The 14,410-nt window shown below is 52.0% G+C and overlaps 1 protein-coding gene across 8 annotated transcripts in view; it reads left to right on the top strand.

Annotated features, from left to right (window-relative positions):
* Positions 1–14,410, top strand: part of LTBP2 (latent transforming growth factor beta binding protein 2) — a 95,103-nt gene that overhangs the window by 74,066 nt on the left and 6,627 nt on the right. For 5 of the 8 annotated variants that reach the window (XM_039883799.1, XM_039883794.1, XM_039883791.1 and 2 more), the window contains 13 exons: positions 2,341–2,460; positions 7,235–7,354; positions 8,416–8,538; positions 8,762–8,887; positions 9,281–9,406; positions 10,290–10,412; positions 10,504–10,629; positions 11,037–11,159; positions 11,846–11,983; positions 12,286–12,411; positions 12,975–13,118; positions 13,993–14,184; positions 14,300–14,383. In XM_039883799.1, coding sequence (XP_039739733.1) covers positions 2,341–2,460; positions 7,235–7,354; positions 8,416–8,538; positions 8,762–8,887; positions 9,281–9,406; positions 10,290–10,412; positions 10,504–10,629; positions 11,037–11,159; positions 11,846–11,983; positions 12,286–12,411; positions 12,975–13,118; positions 13,993–14,184; positions 14,300–14,383 — 1,671 coding nt within the window. The remainder of the gene's footprint in view (positions 1–2,340; positions 2,461–7,234; positions 7,355–8,415; positions 8,539–8,761; positions 8,888–9,280; positions 9,407–10,289; positions 10,413–10,503; positions 10,630–11,036; positions 11,160–11,845; positions 11,984–12,285; positions 12,412–12,974; positions 13,119–13,992; positions 14,185–14,299; positions 14,384–14,410) is intronic. The other 3 variants (XM_039883796.1, XM_039883793.1, XM_039883798.1) reach the window with 3 other exon arrangements.

Genomic DNA, 14,410 nt, shown 5'->3' with positions numbered 1-14,410 from the left:
TTGGGGCCTGGCTGCTGCTTAATGAGGACTCATCCAGGAAAACATCCACAAATTTTGCCAGTCTCGTAAAACAATACCTCATTATTTTAATTACTTACTTTATCTTTATTTATGAATTATTTCATTAATAATTATTACTGTCAATTTACAATTTCTAGAATATCAAATAACATAAATTAATATAAATTATTCGAATATTCAATATGAAAAATAACAGTTATACTTTACAAATAAGTAAGAGCATCTCTTCATAGGTTAGCCACTGGGCTTCTTTATCGGGATATTGCTTGTTCTGGCTTTTGCCCAGTTTTCTGGCGGTGACTGCCGGTTTTTCTAATGGCTCTTTTGGAGTCCCTTTCGCATTTCAGATACTTGCCTGGGTTTGGATGCTGCAATTCTCCCATTTTGTCCTCTGTCCCTTAACCTTACCCTCATGTCCTTTTAACAGAAATCCGCAATTCTGATGTATTGAAATTCACCTTTTGGCCTTATTTTTATGCTTTGGGGGCTTTATCTAAGAATTCTTTCCCCACCCGTATGGCGCAAAGACATTCTCCTATACTTTCTTTCATTAGAGTAATAGTTTCGCCTTTCGCAGCGTGTTTTAGTCCATCTGGAGTCCATCTTTGTGTGTGTGTTAAGATGTGGGGTTTCTTCAATTTCATTTTTCTCCACAGAGCACATCGGTTTCCCCAGCCTTATCTATCAGACGGTCATCCTGGCCCTGCCAGTTTTGGGGTCCTTTATCAAGTTCCCACACATGGCTCTGCCTCTGAGTTCCATTTCTCTTCCATGGGTATTATAGCTTCTAACGTCAGGACCAGTTACTTCAGAATTGCCTGGAGAATTATTAAAATGCAGGTTCCTGGGCCTGCTCAGTACTGCTGGGCGAGACTCTCCTGATGTAGGCCTGGGAGTGTGCATTTTACACCTTCTGCCAGTGATTCTGCTGTGCGCTAAAGTACTGCTCAGACGAAAACGCTGTCCATAAACAAATGATTATTATTCCATTCATGCAATATGTACTTTTTTGGGTTCTGTGCTGGGCACTGGGGGGCACTAAGATAGTAAGGCACATTCTCGGCAGTTGGGGAGAAAAAAGCAAGTAAATGAACAGTTACTGTTATGGGCTGGGTCCTAAAAGAACCCTGGGGAGGGGCATATGGGCTGGAGGGGGAGGTCAGCCTCGCCCAGGAGATGAATAGGAGACAGCCAAGGTGGGCGGGAAGCCACCCCGGGCAAGGAAACAGTGTTTGCAGAAGCTCAAAGCAGGTCCTGTGTGGCTGAGGCTAGGAACCAAAGTGAGAGTCGTCCGCAAGGGCCAAGTTCATGAAAGATTTCACATGCCAGGCTGAGGAGCTTGGATTTTATGGAATAGATTTAATGCAATGATAATAATAATAATAATAATAATAATAATAATAATAATAAGAGCAGCAATAGCAGCTAACATTTCTCCAGTGCTTACTTTGTACCAGGCAAGCACTGTGCTAAACTCTTAACCTGGATTATCTCATTTAATCTTCACAAAGACTCTGTGAAGTGTTTGAACCAGTGGCGGGGGCGGGGTGAGTTCTCCATTAATTGGTGAGGCAGGAAATGGGGAGTGGCCAGAGAGACCTAGAGCTGATCAGTTTTACCAGTCCTGGAAATGGAAGTAGAACTCTACAGGCCATCCGTCGAAGCAGAGGCATTCATATAAACAAAGGCTTGGAGGCTGGACCAGTGGGAATTGATGAATACAGCAAAACTGGGGCCAGAGGGCAGAGGCCTTGTGAGCCAGGCTGAGCAGCAGGGAACCCTGGTAGTGGTCAAGCAGGGGGATGGCATGACCAGGGTTGGGCTTTTGAGCTACCAGTATGGTTGGGGACAATGGAATAAACCACATGGATAGTTCCACAGCTGTCTAAGGTTCTGTCTTTCACATGTTGCTTAATCCCTAACCTTTACGAGGCCGTTAGGAACTCTAGTAGCAGATGAATACAGGGGGACATACTGGGGTCAGGAGGGGGACTCCGTTAGCCTCCTCAGATCATGCTCTATGGACTGCCATCGGACCTCGAGACCAGCCCTTGCGTCAAGGGATGAGAAGACAGCCACGAGGGTCCCCATGAGCCCCAAAAGTAGCTTCCTAGAGAGAAAGGAACTTGGGGGTTTGCAAGGGCCTGAGCTATATCAGTCTGACCTGGCATAGGAGCCCTTTGCCAATCGTGGCTACAGCAAGGATGTCTTCCCTACCCGAGCCTCAGCATAAGTGTCCTCGTCCTTGGGCTCTGAAGGAATACCCCAGGATGCCCTGCAGGGCTGGCCCCCGTTCAGGCTTTTTCTATGTGTTTGCAGACATAGACGAGTGTGAGCAGCCAGAGGCATGCCACGGAGGGCACTGCATCAACACAGAGGGTTCGTACCACTGCAAATGTGACAAGGGCTACATCATGGTCAGAAAGGGACACTGCCAAGGTAAGGAATGGGGTGCCGCCCCCTACCATCTCCTGGTCCCTCCCATACACTGGTTGCCCCCAACTCCCCTTCTAGCTTGTCTCTGACTGGGCCCCTTCATGCTGAGGCCACTCCTAAAAACAGAGCACTGTCTAGAAATTCTCGAGCCCTTTCAACCCCTTAGTGATATTGTGGTATGCTGTCTGCCCCCGAAGCAGGGAACACGAGCAACTTTGTATACATGAGACGCCAAGAACATCCCTCTGTACACCTGTGCCCTCACCTGGAGTCATAGCACTCTTCTTGTTAATGCAGCATAACAATCAACCCATCAGGGAGGTGCCTGAGATCTCAGCCTTGTCCTTCTTGCTAAAGTTTCTAGGCTGTGAGCTCCTAAGGACAGACCATATCCTTGGATGACCCACGATAATTGACCATGCATTGAACAACCCCCAACAAATGCCAGTTGAATGAATGAATGAATGAATGAATGAACAACGAACCCTGATCCTTGCTCCCTTTCCCAGGCCAAAAGGTGACCATGACATTGCCAACTGGTCTCCTCACAGACTGGCTCGAACCTGCCACTATTGTGTAACCTTCTGGCAGCTCTGCCACCACCACCTTCCTGCCAGGCTGGGGTGTCAAATGTTTGCAAGAGGCCTGGGTTATGTGTTCCCAAGACTGGCTGAGACAGGAATAAGTGAGAGTAAACCAAAGCTCTCTCTGGAGGGAAATCCTGCCCCGGATTCACGGGTTGTCGGCCCGGCCTCCTCCTGGCTTCCAGGTTTTTCCTGGCCACGACCTGCCTGGATTCAGAGGGTCCTGGAGGTGAGGGATGAGCTCACCCTCATTCCCCTTCCCAGTGCCAGTACCATGGAAGCAAAGCCCAGAGTCCTAGCAGGTCTAGCAAAGGCGAGAGGTGGTTAGGGTTGTAGGATGGGCAACTAACTCTCCATCTGCATACCCCCCAATCCACATGTCACCTTCCCAGTGTCTCCCTCTTGGTGTTCCCCCTTTCAGACTCTGGCCTGTGCATGATCAAAGCCAGAACTCCTTGTCCTCATGAGCATGATGGAAACAGACAGCCTGGTATTTCCTAGGAGAAGGGAGAGTGAAAGGAGTTAGCATTTGCTGGGTGCCCATTATGTGCCAGGTACTGTGCTAGATACCCATCATGCTAGATAAGCATCAGAACATGAATTTGACAGAACACTTTATTAAAAAGAAAAGCAAAACTAAATGAAATGAACCAAGAAAATACCAGGATATTAAAAAGATCAAATTTAACCTAACCAGTCCACGTTAAGGGCACAGGCTCTGGCAGAGACAGGCCTGGTTTTGGCTCTTGTTTCAGTGTCTGAAAATGAAAACCGTAATGCCTATCTCAGAGGCTCTTGTGAGGATTGAATGAGCATACACAACAACGTAGCATCACTATCTGAAGGCTCCATTTTTTTTCTCATCTAGCCTTCCCCCGCTACCCCAGACCATGCCTCTGGATTGTTCCCTTCCCTTCTGGAGGAAAGGTTCCAGACACACACCTCGGCTGGGAGGTCAGGCCGAGTTCCTGGCCCAGGGCAGACGCTCTCAGTCTGTTGAAAGAAAGACTGATGTAGCCTGCACACTCCTCCAGGTTTCCGTCAGTAACCACAGACCCGGCCCATCACCCCGGGAGCCCAGTCAATTTCCTCTCTCTCTTTCTTCCTTCTCCAACTAAGAAACCACTCTCTCCGCTTAAACTCAAAATCTCTGGTGAAAGGCCTGCGTGGTCTGGACAGCAGCCCATCCAAAGTCTCAATGGCATTTCCGTCGTACCAGGATTCTGGGTTCCCACGGAAAGGGGTTAGTTTCCCTGCAGACTGCCAGGGCTCTGCTGTCCCCCACCCATATCCAAGGTTACCTGAGCTTCTGGCCCCTGACTGAGCACTCTCCTCACCCTGTGCTCTCACAAGCAATGGAGGCGGGCACCCTTATGTTTCCTCGTGCGAAGGCTGACGTGCTGGTCGAGAAGGTCCAGAATCCTCCCAGTGTACAGACGGCAGGTGGGCAAGCTGGTCCCTGGGGTGACTATTTACATGCGTCTTCTGGGGTGTCTTCAGCCACCTCATACCAAGAGGGTTTAAACATTTAATCACATGGTCTCATTCTTTGGTCAGCAAACATTTGCTGAGTGCCAGCTTTGTCCCAGCCATGGGCTAGGACAAAACATGCCATACTCTTAGATTAAAATTTAAACCCTAGACTAGGCAGAAAAACCTGGCTCCAGTCCAGGCACCAAGGGGTTGGTGGAACAGCCTCAGGGTGTCTGGTGATGTTAGAGCCAGTGCCTTTAACACAGAGTGGTTAGAAGTGAAATTCACTTCATCTGGAACCTTCATCTGGCTCCTGTTGGTTGGTTTGGCTAGTGGCTCCCATGTAGAAGAAGCCTTCCCTGGCTCAGGTGGACACTCAGGGCTGCTTTGATTTCTTTCCTCCCTCTACCACTTGCTGACAGACCTCTCACATGTGATCATCGCTGGCTGGGACTCTGGTCTGAGGAAGAAAACCAGCAGTGGCATGCCAGGGCACACTAGGTTATGCCGCATTAACAAACAACCCCAATCTTAGTGACTTAGAATACAGCAAACTTTACACGTGACCAACGCCACATGTCTATCATGGATCAACTGGGCGTCCCACCCCACGTGTCCTCATTCTAGAATCAGGCTAAAGGAATAGCCAGCATCTTGAATGTGGCCAGTCTCCACGAAAAATAGAAAGAATGCTCTGCAGGGTTGCACATAGTTAAATGCTTTGGTCTATAAATCACACGTTATATCTACTCATAGCTCATTGGCCAGCACTTGTCCTCAGGCCCCGCCCAACCAAAAGAGGCCAGGAGGCATAAGCCCACCATGGCCCAGAAAGTGGAGGGCTGGAATATTTAGCGAACAGCATTAGGACCACAAGTCACCTAATGCCCAGCATAAGACATGTGGGACACCACCTCCGCAGATGTGCCCAGAATGTCTGGGCAGGACAGGCTTCAGAGCTCTGCTCCTGGTAAATCTAATCTCCTTCCACCACTGCTTGGTCCTGTGGGAGAGACCCCAGAACTTCATTTTTTCTCAGTGTGTTCTTTGAGGAGGCTCCTTGCCTCCTCCTTGTTCTTCTCTTCATCCTGAAAGTCTGGCCTCCCTGAAGCAGGGATTGTTCATCATTCCCAATGGCTCTGCCCAGCCTCCTTCCGGTACCTCAGCCAAGGCCAGCAAGCCATGGTGCTAGCTGCTCTCTCCTGGGTGGCCAAAATTGGCAGCCCTAGATCTTTCATTTCCTCCACCTCTGTCTCATTCTTTTCATCTCTCTGTTTACAGAAACTCTTAGAATAGTTTAGCTTGGTGTCACCACAGCCCAAGTAGGAGCTCTTGGTCGCCCTCTTTCCAGAGATGAGCCTTCTCCCTAGCAGTTCCAGGTCTCTCCCTGCAGATACCCACCTGACTGACCACCTGCCCTGTGAATATCTTCCCCTTCTGGACCCTCCCAGTGAAGTTTTGGTTTTAAGAAGGCCCCAGTTCCCTGGGACAGAGGGCTTTGGTGGGTTCCTGTCTCCTGCAGAGCAAACAGCCTCAGGGGAGACTCATTTTTACCCTTCACTGCAGGGCCTCTATCTATCCTGTTCTATAAAGACAGCTCCTGGCTTTAGTCCCTTTGCAGAAAGCCTGTGTTCTGACCCTTGTCACTACCTCCTGCTTTTCCTCTATGGGGCTGAGTAAGTCTTCCTCCTGGGCAATAGGGCCTCTGAACCCGCATAAGTGGGTGAACTTCCTCTAAGAGAATGACAATTACCTGTTTAGGAAGAGTCAGTTTTCCTGTTTCCTCTGGAGCTTGGTCACTCTATTGGTCATGAATAGTGACTGAGAGGCTCGACACTGGGCCAGAGGAGCATAGCATCTTCCTGCAGCCCCAACTCAGTGTTTAGTCCCTGTGTATGACCTCTCTAAGTCAGCCAGGTCCCCTGGGTGCCTTGGATATGGACTCCCCGAGATGCCAGGTCACATCGGGAAGAACCCTGCCTACAGTTCCTGGGAGCAAGATCTCCATCTTTCTCCTTATTGTCACTCTCCCAGGACTGCTGCTCCTCTCCTTCCATGGGTCCCTTCTCCCCACACTTGTCTGGTTGGTGCTCAGGCTCATCCTTTCTAGTTGACTTTCCTGGATCTCACCAGGGTGGGTACTGAAAGCCCTACATGGTTCTTGGCTAGAAGAAAAGTCTCTCCAGCAGAGAAACCTTGCCACCCTTAGCTCTGCACCAGCCTCAGGGCCGGTCCAAGATTGGGGATCATCTTCAGTACTCATTTTCTGGTGCTGGGAAACCCATTTCGTCTTCATTGCCCAGCTGGTGATCTATTCTGTGGCCTGCTGTGCCAAGCACGTACAACCCCAGTAATTGTCATCACTCGTAAAGGAACAGGAGTTCACCGAGGGAGATATGAGGGCCGTTTCTGACAGTCCAGCTCACAAAGTAGAGTTCTCTCACCCTCCCACAGCTAGTGGTAACCACAGCCTCTGACACCCAGCCAGGGTGTCTCCCTTTCTAGAGTTCCTCCATCTCTCTCTTTGTCCAGGACAGTGGGTGGGAGGTGGAATTGGGAACACAGGATGACACTCACTTTTTCCTAGTTTCCATCTGTACGGAAACTGACATCTCTCCCTCTCCCCAGACAAGGGCAGGGTCAAGGATCCACTTCCTTACAGACCTACCCATGTGCTGTGGTTCCCAGGGATGACCAAGGGAGGGGCTGTTATTTTGCAGATATCGATGAATGCCGTCACCCTGACACCTGCCCCGATGGAAGATGCGTCAACTCCCCTGGCTCCTACACTTGCCTGGCCTGCGAGGAGGGCTACAGGGGCCAGAGCGGGAGCTGTGTAGGTGAGGGGTGTTTGCAAAGGCACTGAGAGGGCTCTCTGGCCTTGGGACCTCTGGTCGAGCCCACACATAGGGAGAGAAAGAATGGGACAGAGGGAAGCATCTTGGAAGCTATTGTCATCCATGATCCGGCTGGGTTCCCAGATGACGTTGAGCATGAGATGGGTGTGCTTCAGTTACTGGTACTCTGCCCTCTGAATCAGCTCGGGTGGAGGCCCCTTTGGCTTTTTGGCCATGTCCGTTCAGGAGCCATAGCCCAAGGTCCCAGAAGCTCCTGTAGCTGGATCCCGTTGGGCAGAGTGAAGTGCCAAGCATCCTAGGAGGAGTTGTTGTCAGCTAGCAGCCAGGCCCTGCTATGGTTTCCAGGGAGGAAGGGTCTTCTGCTCTACTGCATCTCAACAGCAGTGTCTAAACAGCAAGGCTTAACCGAACAGTGAGTGCTCTTCTCCTCCAGAGGAAGCTGCATGTCAGCTGTAGGAGGAATGTTCTTTACCAGCAGCCCCCGCAGGAAGAAGGGCCCGGGGTTCAGAATGCCAGGAGGAACTGAGTTGTGAATAGATGCTTTGAGTCTCTGGAGAGGGCAGACATTTCCCAGGCCCTTGACACTGCCATTCAGCCACCCAGGCAGAGCTCGGCCTCTCTCTGCCTTGCCCACTCACCTGTTGAAGCTGGTTGTTGGGCTGGGAATATGAGATCATACGTTTGGTTGGCAGAGAGGTTCAGACCCACCATAAGGTGAGTCAAGGTCTTGGACACTTCACTACAAGTGTCCTCTAGTGGGCAAAACTAGCCCCAAGGCTAGGGGATCTGGCTCCCTTTTCTAGTACATATGCAGTGTGCTCTGTGTTACTAGAGCTGAAGTGAGCTCAGTGGGGAGGGGCATTCTTTCCTGCTTTGGTGAGTGAGGCCAAGAGCTGTAATGACCTCATGGCCTTCCCAGGGTGGCCTACAGTGCCTCTCAATGGTGATTCCTTGGCCTCATAGTTGAGATGCTCTATGCCTGATGAAGGGGGCTGCATGAAGGAAAGGAGGCCAGCCTGCCATCTTGGACTTCTCTCCCACAGATGTGAATGAGTGTCTGACTCCCGGGGTCTGTGCTCATGGAAGATGCATCAACCTGGAGGGCTCCTTTAGATGCTCTTGTGAGCAGGGCTACGAGGTCACCTCGGATGAGAAAGGCTGCCAAGGTACAAAGATACTAACACATCCTTCTTCCACAGCAAACCAGCCTGTAGCTCCTTCCCTCCACACACACACTCCGACCCCTGGCCCTGCATCCCTGACCATGCTGATCCAACACATCACTGCCAAGACCTGTCCTTTCCCCTACCTCTGCACACCTGTCAGTCTCTGCTATCCTGGCACGTCTGTCCTGCAGAGTCCCACACAAAAATCAATGGCCTGTTTCAGATGTCAACGAGTGTGCCAGCAGGGCCTCGTGCCCCACGGGTCTCTGTCTCAACACTGAGGGCTCCTTCGCCTGCTCAGCCTGTGACAGTGGGTACTGGGTGAATGAAGACGGCACTGCCTGTGAAGGTAACCCTGAGGAGGAAGTTGGCAGAGAGAGACCGAGAATATAGGCCCTCTTACCTTCCAAAGGACATTCCATATGTCCCCTAGCTTTGGACTGATGCTGAGGGTCTCCAGGCTAGGCTAGTTGACCCTACACATGGACTTGGCCTAAGGAGAGCTTCTATCGTCATAATGCCCAAGTTTAGAGGTGAAGACAGAAGGAAAAGGGAGTCACAGAGACAGGAGGGAAGCTGACAGTAGAGCTGCTGTCACTACCAGGGCCTGCCCTTCCCCAGGGGCCTGGAGAGAGTCCTACAAGCTCAGAGAAGGAGGCCAGAGGCGTGGGGAGGTTCCTGCCTCGCCGGATGGAGGGAGACCTCCTAGGCCCGCAGGGTGACCAGCTGCTGTCTGCCCCAGACCTAGATGAATGTGCCTTTCCTGGAGTCTGCCCCTCAGGCATCTGCACCAACACTGCCGGCTCATTCTCCTGCAGGGACTGCGACCAGGGCTACCGGCCCAGCCCCTTGGGCCACACCTGTGAAGGTGAGAGCCCCTGCAGGGGAGGAGAACACAGATGGGATTCAGGATTCAGGGAGACTAACCCATCACCCTCAGAAAAGAAAGTAGCCAGGACACAACAGGGGCTGTTTTCAGACCAAGGTCCCCTCTACCTACCTCGGATGGTGGGCTAGCTGGGTACACTTATTCTCACCCCTTGACCAACAGGAGTCGGAAAGCCAACTGCAGATCAGGGTCTGGGGGCCAATGAGCCACTGGACCACAAGCATCAGCATCGCTGGGCGAGCTTGTTCCACATGAGCTTCCTGGACCTTGTCCCAGGCCTGCTAAATTAACTTCTGTTGCCAAGGGTGGGGTGGGGGTGGGGGAAGCTTGGGTTCTGGTTTCTAACAAGTTTCTCAAGGGTTCCTCGTAAGGGTGGATGTTCGGACCATATTTTAAAAGACACCAGCCTGCACCAGGCAATCTGTAGGCCGGCTTGAAGAGACTAGTTTGCTACCTTCTCAGGTTCTCTGTATCTATGTACTTGGCTTATTTCTCATCTGTTTTCCTATTGCTTCTCAGTAAAAACCTAAGCCATCTCAGCTATAAGGGTAGTGGGATTTGGCCACCCTAGTCCAGGGTTGCTGAGAAAGGCCAAGTGTTCCCAAGGTGGGCATTGTGTGGGCAGCTAGAGAAGCCCAGCCAGAGGCAAGGAGAGCCTGCTGAGCTGGGACAAAGTAGAGGGAACTGGAGTCACCCTGCTCCCCAGAGGCTCCCTCACCAGCTTCTCCCAAGTATGTTGCTTTATAAGGGGATGACGCCCCTGTGGGGCCAGACTCCTCATGCAGAGCCTTCTGGAGACCTCCCCACTGGTTCCTGTCCTTGGGAGGTGCTGCCATTGGCTTCTTCTTGTGTGACTCTGCAGATGTGGATGAGTGTGAAGACCCCCAGAGCAGCTGCATAGGAGGCGAGTGTAAAAACATGGCTGGCTCCTACCAGTGCCTCTGTCCCCAGGGCTTCCAACTGGCCAATGGCACTGTGTGTGAGGGTGAGTGGCTCAGGTTTCTCCAGGGGAACTGGGGTCGGTGTTTGGGGAGGTGGGAACATCCCCAGGAGTGAACACTATCATCTCCCTGCAGATGTGGACGAGTGCATGGGAGAGGAGTACTGCGCACCCCACGGGGAATGCCTCAACAGCCACGGGTCCTTCTTCTGTCTTTGTGCACCAGGCTTTGCCAGCGCAGAAGGCGGCACCAGCTGCCAGGGTGAGACACCAGTTTGGCCATGTCCACTTGCCAGCAGCAGGGGGTGCTGGAGACTAGATCTAGTACCACGATAAAATGCTCCTGGTCCCACCCAGGAATGGGAAGATGGGAGGGTGACAGTAATGAAAGGGAGCCAAGTGTCAGGGAGGGACTCTTTCCCCGGGCCTCTCCATGAAGTCTACATCAGGCACACATCGTCTGAACTCTGAGTGGTGTCACCCTTCTTCCGACAGAGCCCAGTTCCAGGGCTCCTCCCCGCAGCCTGGCATCTGGCTTCCATCTCTGAACTCTTTCTCTTACACTGAGCCACTCTCTGGTCCTCTTAGGAGCTACCTATGGCCCAGAGTAAGCTGCCTAGGGCCCTAGGGACCCATGGCTGGGTCTGCTGACAGACATCTTTGTTCTAGATGTGGACGAGTGTGCAGTCACAGACCGGTGTCAAGGAGGGCACTGTGTCAACACCGAAGGCTCCTTCAACTGTCTGTGTGAAACTGGCTTCCAGCCGTCCCCAGAGAGCGGGGAGTGTGTGGGTAAGGCTTCCAGGGGGGAGTGGACAGGGGTCTGCCCCACGTCTGCCCACCTCCACCTCTGCCTGGTCCTCAGCTCCCTGGGACCAGGAACTGCAGCTTCCGGGAAGCAAAGCACTTTCCACAGATTTCTCATCTAACGGATAATGTATTTATTGAGTTTCTGCTGACTCAGAGACTGTGTGAGGATGACAAAATGAAGACAATCATAAGCCCTGTGCTGGCGGAGCACACAATCTAGTTTTTAAAGCCAGACTGATTCAATAGACATTTATTAAAAACCTGCTAGGTTCAATGTCTTTTGTTAAGACAAATAGACAGTTATGGGCAATCTTAAAATTGAGCAAGGGAAACAGATATGAAGACAACTCTCCATAATACACTTTGGTGACGGTTTTATTTTTATAGAGAAGTATAAAGTACTCTACTGAGGGTGGGGGAAGGAGTGTCATGGAAGGCTAAGAGCTCAGTGCTTTCCTAAACAGCACAGAGCTCTCTTTCAGACGTTCATCCCTGCTGGGTCAGGGGAAATGACCCTGAATTTGATGTTTTGGGGTTGAGATGATCACAATAATTCAGAACAGATCAGGTATCCCAGAGGTTGTGGGGCATGACCTTATGATGCCAGAGAGGTGGGGCTAGAGCAGTGACATGGCCACTTCTGTACCCTCTCATGGCTCTGGGGACAGACATTGATGAGTGTGAGGACTACGGAGATGGAGACCCGGTGTGCGGGGCCTGGAGGTGTGAGAACAGCCCTGGCTCCTACCGCTGTGTCCTGGGCTGCCAGCTCGGCTTCCACATGGCCCCTACTGGAGACTGCATTGGTGAGTAGGGAGCGGCAGTCAGAGGCGGGAGGACTGAGGACACCTATTTTTCATGTATCCAGCTAGAAACTATTTTCTCCTGAGGACACTATTTTTGCAGCTGTTTGAAGTTTGTATATTTTCCATACAGCAGAGCTGACACAAAAATTGAAGAGAAATGTGAATGTTAGAGTTTGCTTGTCTTGTGTTTAGAAGTTACTTTTCACAAATCTTGGTGTTAATAGACCAAATAAATAAGTATTCCCAGCAAATAGAGAAAACCAGTGAGAACACACCCTACACTCGTCTCCACTGTCTCGCAGACATAGACGAGTGTACCAACGACACTGTGTGTGGGAGCCACGGCTTCTGTGACAACACTGAGGGATCCTTCCGCTGCCTCTGTGACCAGGGCTTTGAGACCTCGTCCTCTGGCTGGGATTGTGTTGGTGAGAAGCCTTGGGCTAGCTGGACTCTGGGCCAGGGAAGGGAAGGCCCTTGGGCCCTTTATCCCATCTACACAGATCGACTGTCTTGGGTAGAGGTCCTGGGGCCCTTCTTCTGAAATGTCCATGGTCACATGGCTCCATAATGGGACCGCATAGAGTGGGCAAGGAAGGGCGATTTCAGTTCCACCCTACAGCTGGCACCTTGGCCAGGATGGTAGAAGTGTGGCCACGTCCTACCAGCAGAGGGAGCAAGCACATTAACCAAGGCTCCACCCTCCTCCCGAAACCTCAGGGTCCCAAGAGGCACTTCTAGAGAATGTGCAGAGGGAAGAACTCTTCCTCTTTTTCCATTTAGGGACCCTTGCCTGCCACTTTTCTCTCTCTCCATTCCCATGACCTCTGTCCATCTTTTTCTCCTGCCTGCTCACTCATACCCACTTCTGCGCTTCCCGCGAAACCTAACCTCTTCTTTTGGGAGGGTATCTGCCCACTGGGCCAGAGGCAGGCGCAGGGGGCATGGGCTGCCTGTTCTCTGCCCAAGAGCCTGTACTTATGCCTGGCAGACGTGAATGAGTGTGAGCTCATGCTGGCGGTGTGTGGGGCGGCGCTCTGTGAAAATGTGGAGGGCTCCTTCCTATGCCTCTGTGCCAGCGACCTGGAGGAGTATGATGCTCAGGAGGGGAGCTGCCGCCCACGGGTGGCCGGAGGTGAGCATGCCCCATACTTCACCCAGCCATTATGAATGGCCACTCTCTGGCTTACTCTTTCACTGCTCCGGCTCCTGAGAAGGAGCCTGGGCTGGGACTGGGGCAGTGTGGGCAGGGGTGCAGCTGAAGAATGGCATGTGGAGGGGTGAGGAGTCTGAGTGCAGCAAATGACAAGACAAGATGGGGGTGTGCTCCAGGCCAAAACACATCCAGGGGGCTGCAGGGCTTTGAGGACCCTACAGAAGGCTCAGAAAGCTCTGAGGCCAACTTAGGGTGGCCCCAGGGATCTCAGATTAAGCCTTGGAGGGGCCCTCAATCTAACCCCGGGAAGCTCTCCAGGTGAGGGAGGCCTGGAAGCTGAGCTAAGCTCGACTCCCCTCTTCCCACGCCCCCGTAGCTTTCTGGGTCAGCTTCCCACCTTAGGCTGCACTGGGATTCAGCTGACCTTCTCTGACTTGGGGAAAAGAAAGGAGGACCTAGAACAGCGAAGGGTGGAGGGGCTGGCGTACAGTATAAAGCAGAGGAATGGGCAGAAGGCTACACATACAGCATGCCAGGAAGGCAGGATGGCATACTGGAAAGAGCAGGGGCTTTGGCACCTGAGGAACTGGGGTCAACTCCCTGCTATGCTACTTAATAGCTGGTGGCTGTGGCCAGTCATTTAGCTTCTCTAAGCCTCAACTGCCTCATCTGTAAAAGGGAGCTAATGCTAATAATGCCCACCTCACAGGGTTGTTGAGAACATCAAATGAAATAATATAGGTAAAAGCATTTTGTACACTGTAAAGTGGTATATAAACGTTCCATTCGTAAAGGCTAGGGTGTCCCAGAGGGCCGTGAACAGACAATAATAAGGGGCATCTATCACACACAGGTCAGAGTATCCCTGAGGCCCCGCCAGGGGACCACCTCGCAGGCCCCATCCGCATGGAATGCTACTCTGGGCATGAGGGCCAGCTGCCCTGCTCCAGCCTCCTCAGCCAGAACACTACACAGGCCGAATGCTGCTGCACCCAGGGTGCCAGCTGGGGAGAAGCCTGTGACCTCTGCCCAGCTGAGGACTCAGGTAAGGCCCTCACGGGTTCCAATCCTCTCAGGGTCAGCTTTTCAGGGTGCTACTGAGAGAGGGGGGAGGGGAGGGCAGAGCCCTGCTCTCTCTGAGCTTAGATGCCTCCTTACAGTTGAATTCAGCGAGATCTGCCCTAGTGGAAAAGGTTACATCCCTGTGGAAGGAGCCTGGACATTTGGACAGACCATGTACACAGGTAACCTCCCTACAGACCCTGATCCCC

Source organism: Pteropus medius, unplaced genomic scaffold (genome assembly GCF_902729225.1).
Source record: "Pteropus medius unplaced genomic scaffold, Ma_sr-lr_union100, whole genome shotgun sequence".
NCBI classification, from domain to species: Eukaryota; Metazoa; Chordata; class Mammalia; order Chiroptera; family Pteropodidae; genus Pteropus; species Pteropus medius.
The sequence above is the reverse complement of the archived record's forward strand: the minus strand, read 5'-3'. Positions and strand labels throughout refer to the sequence as shown.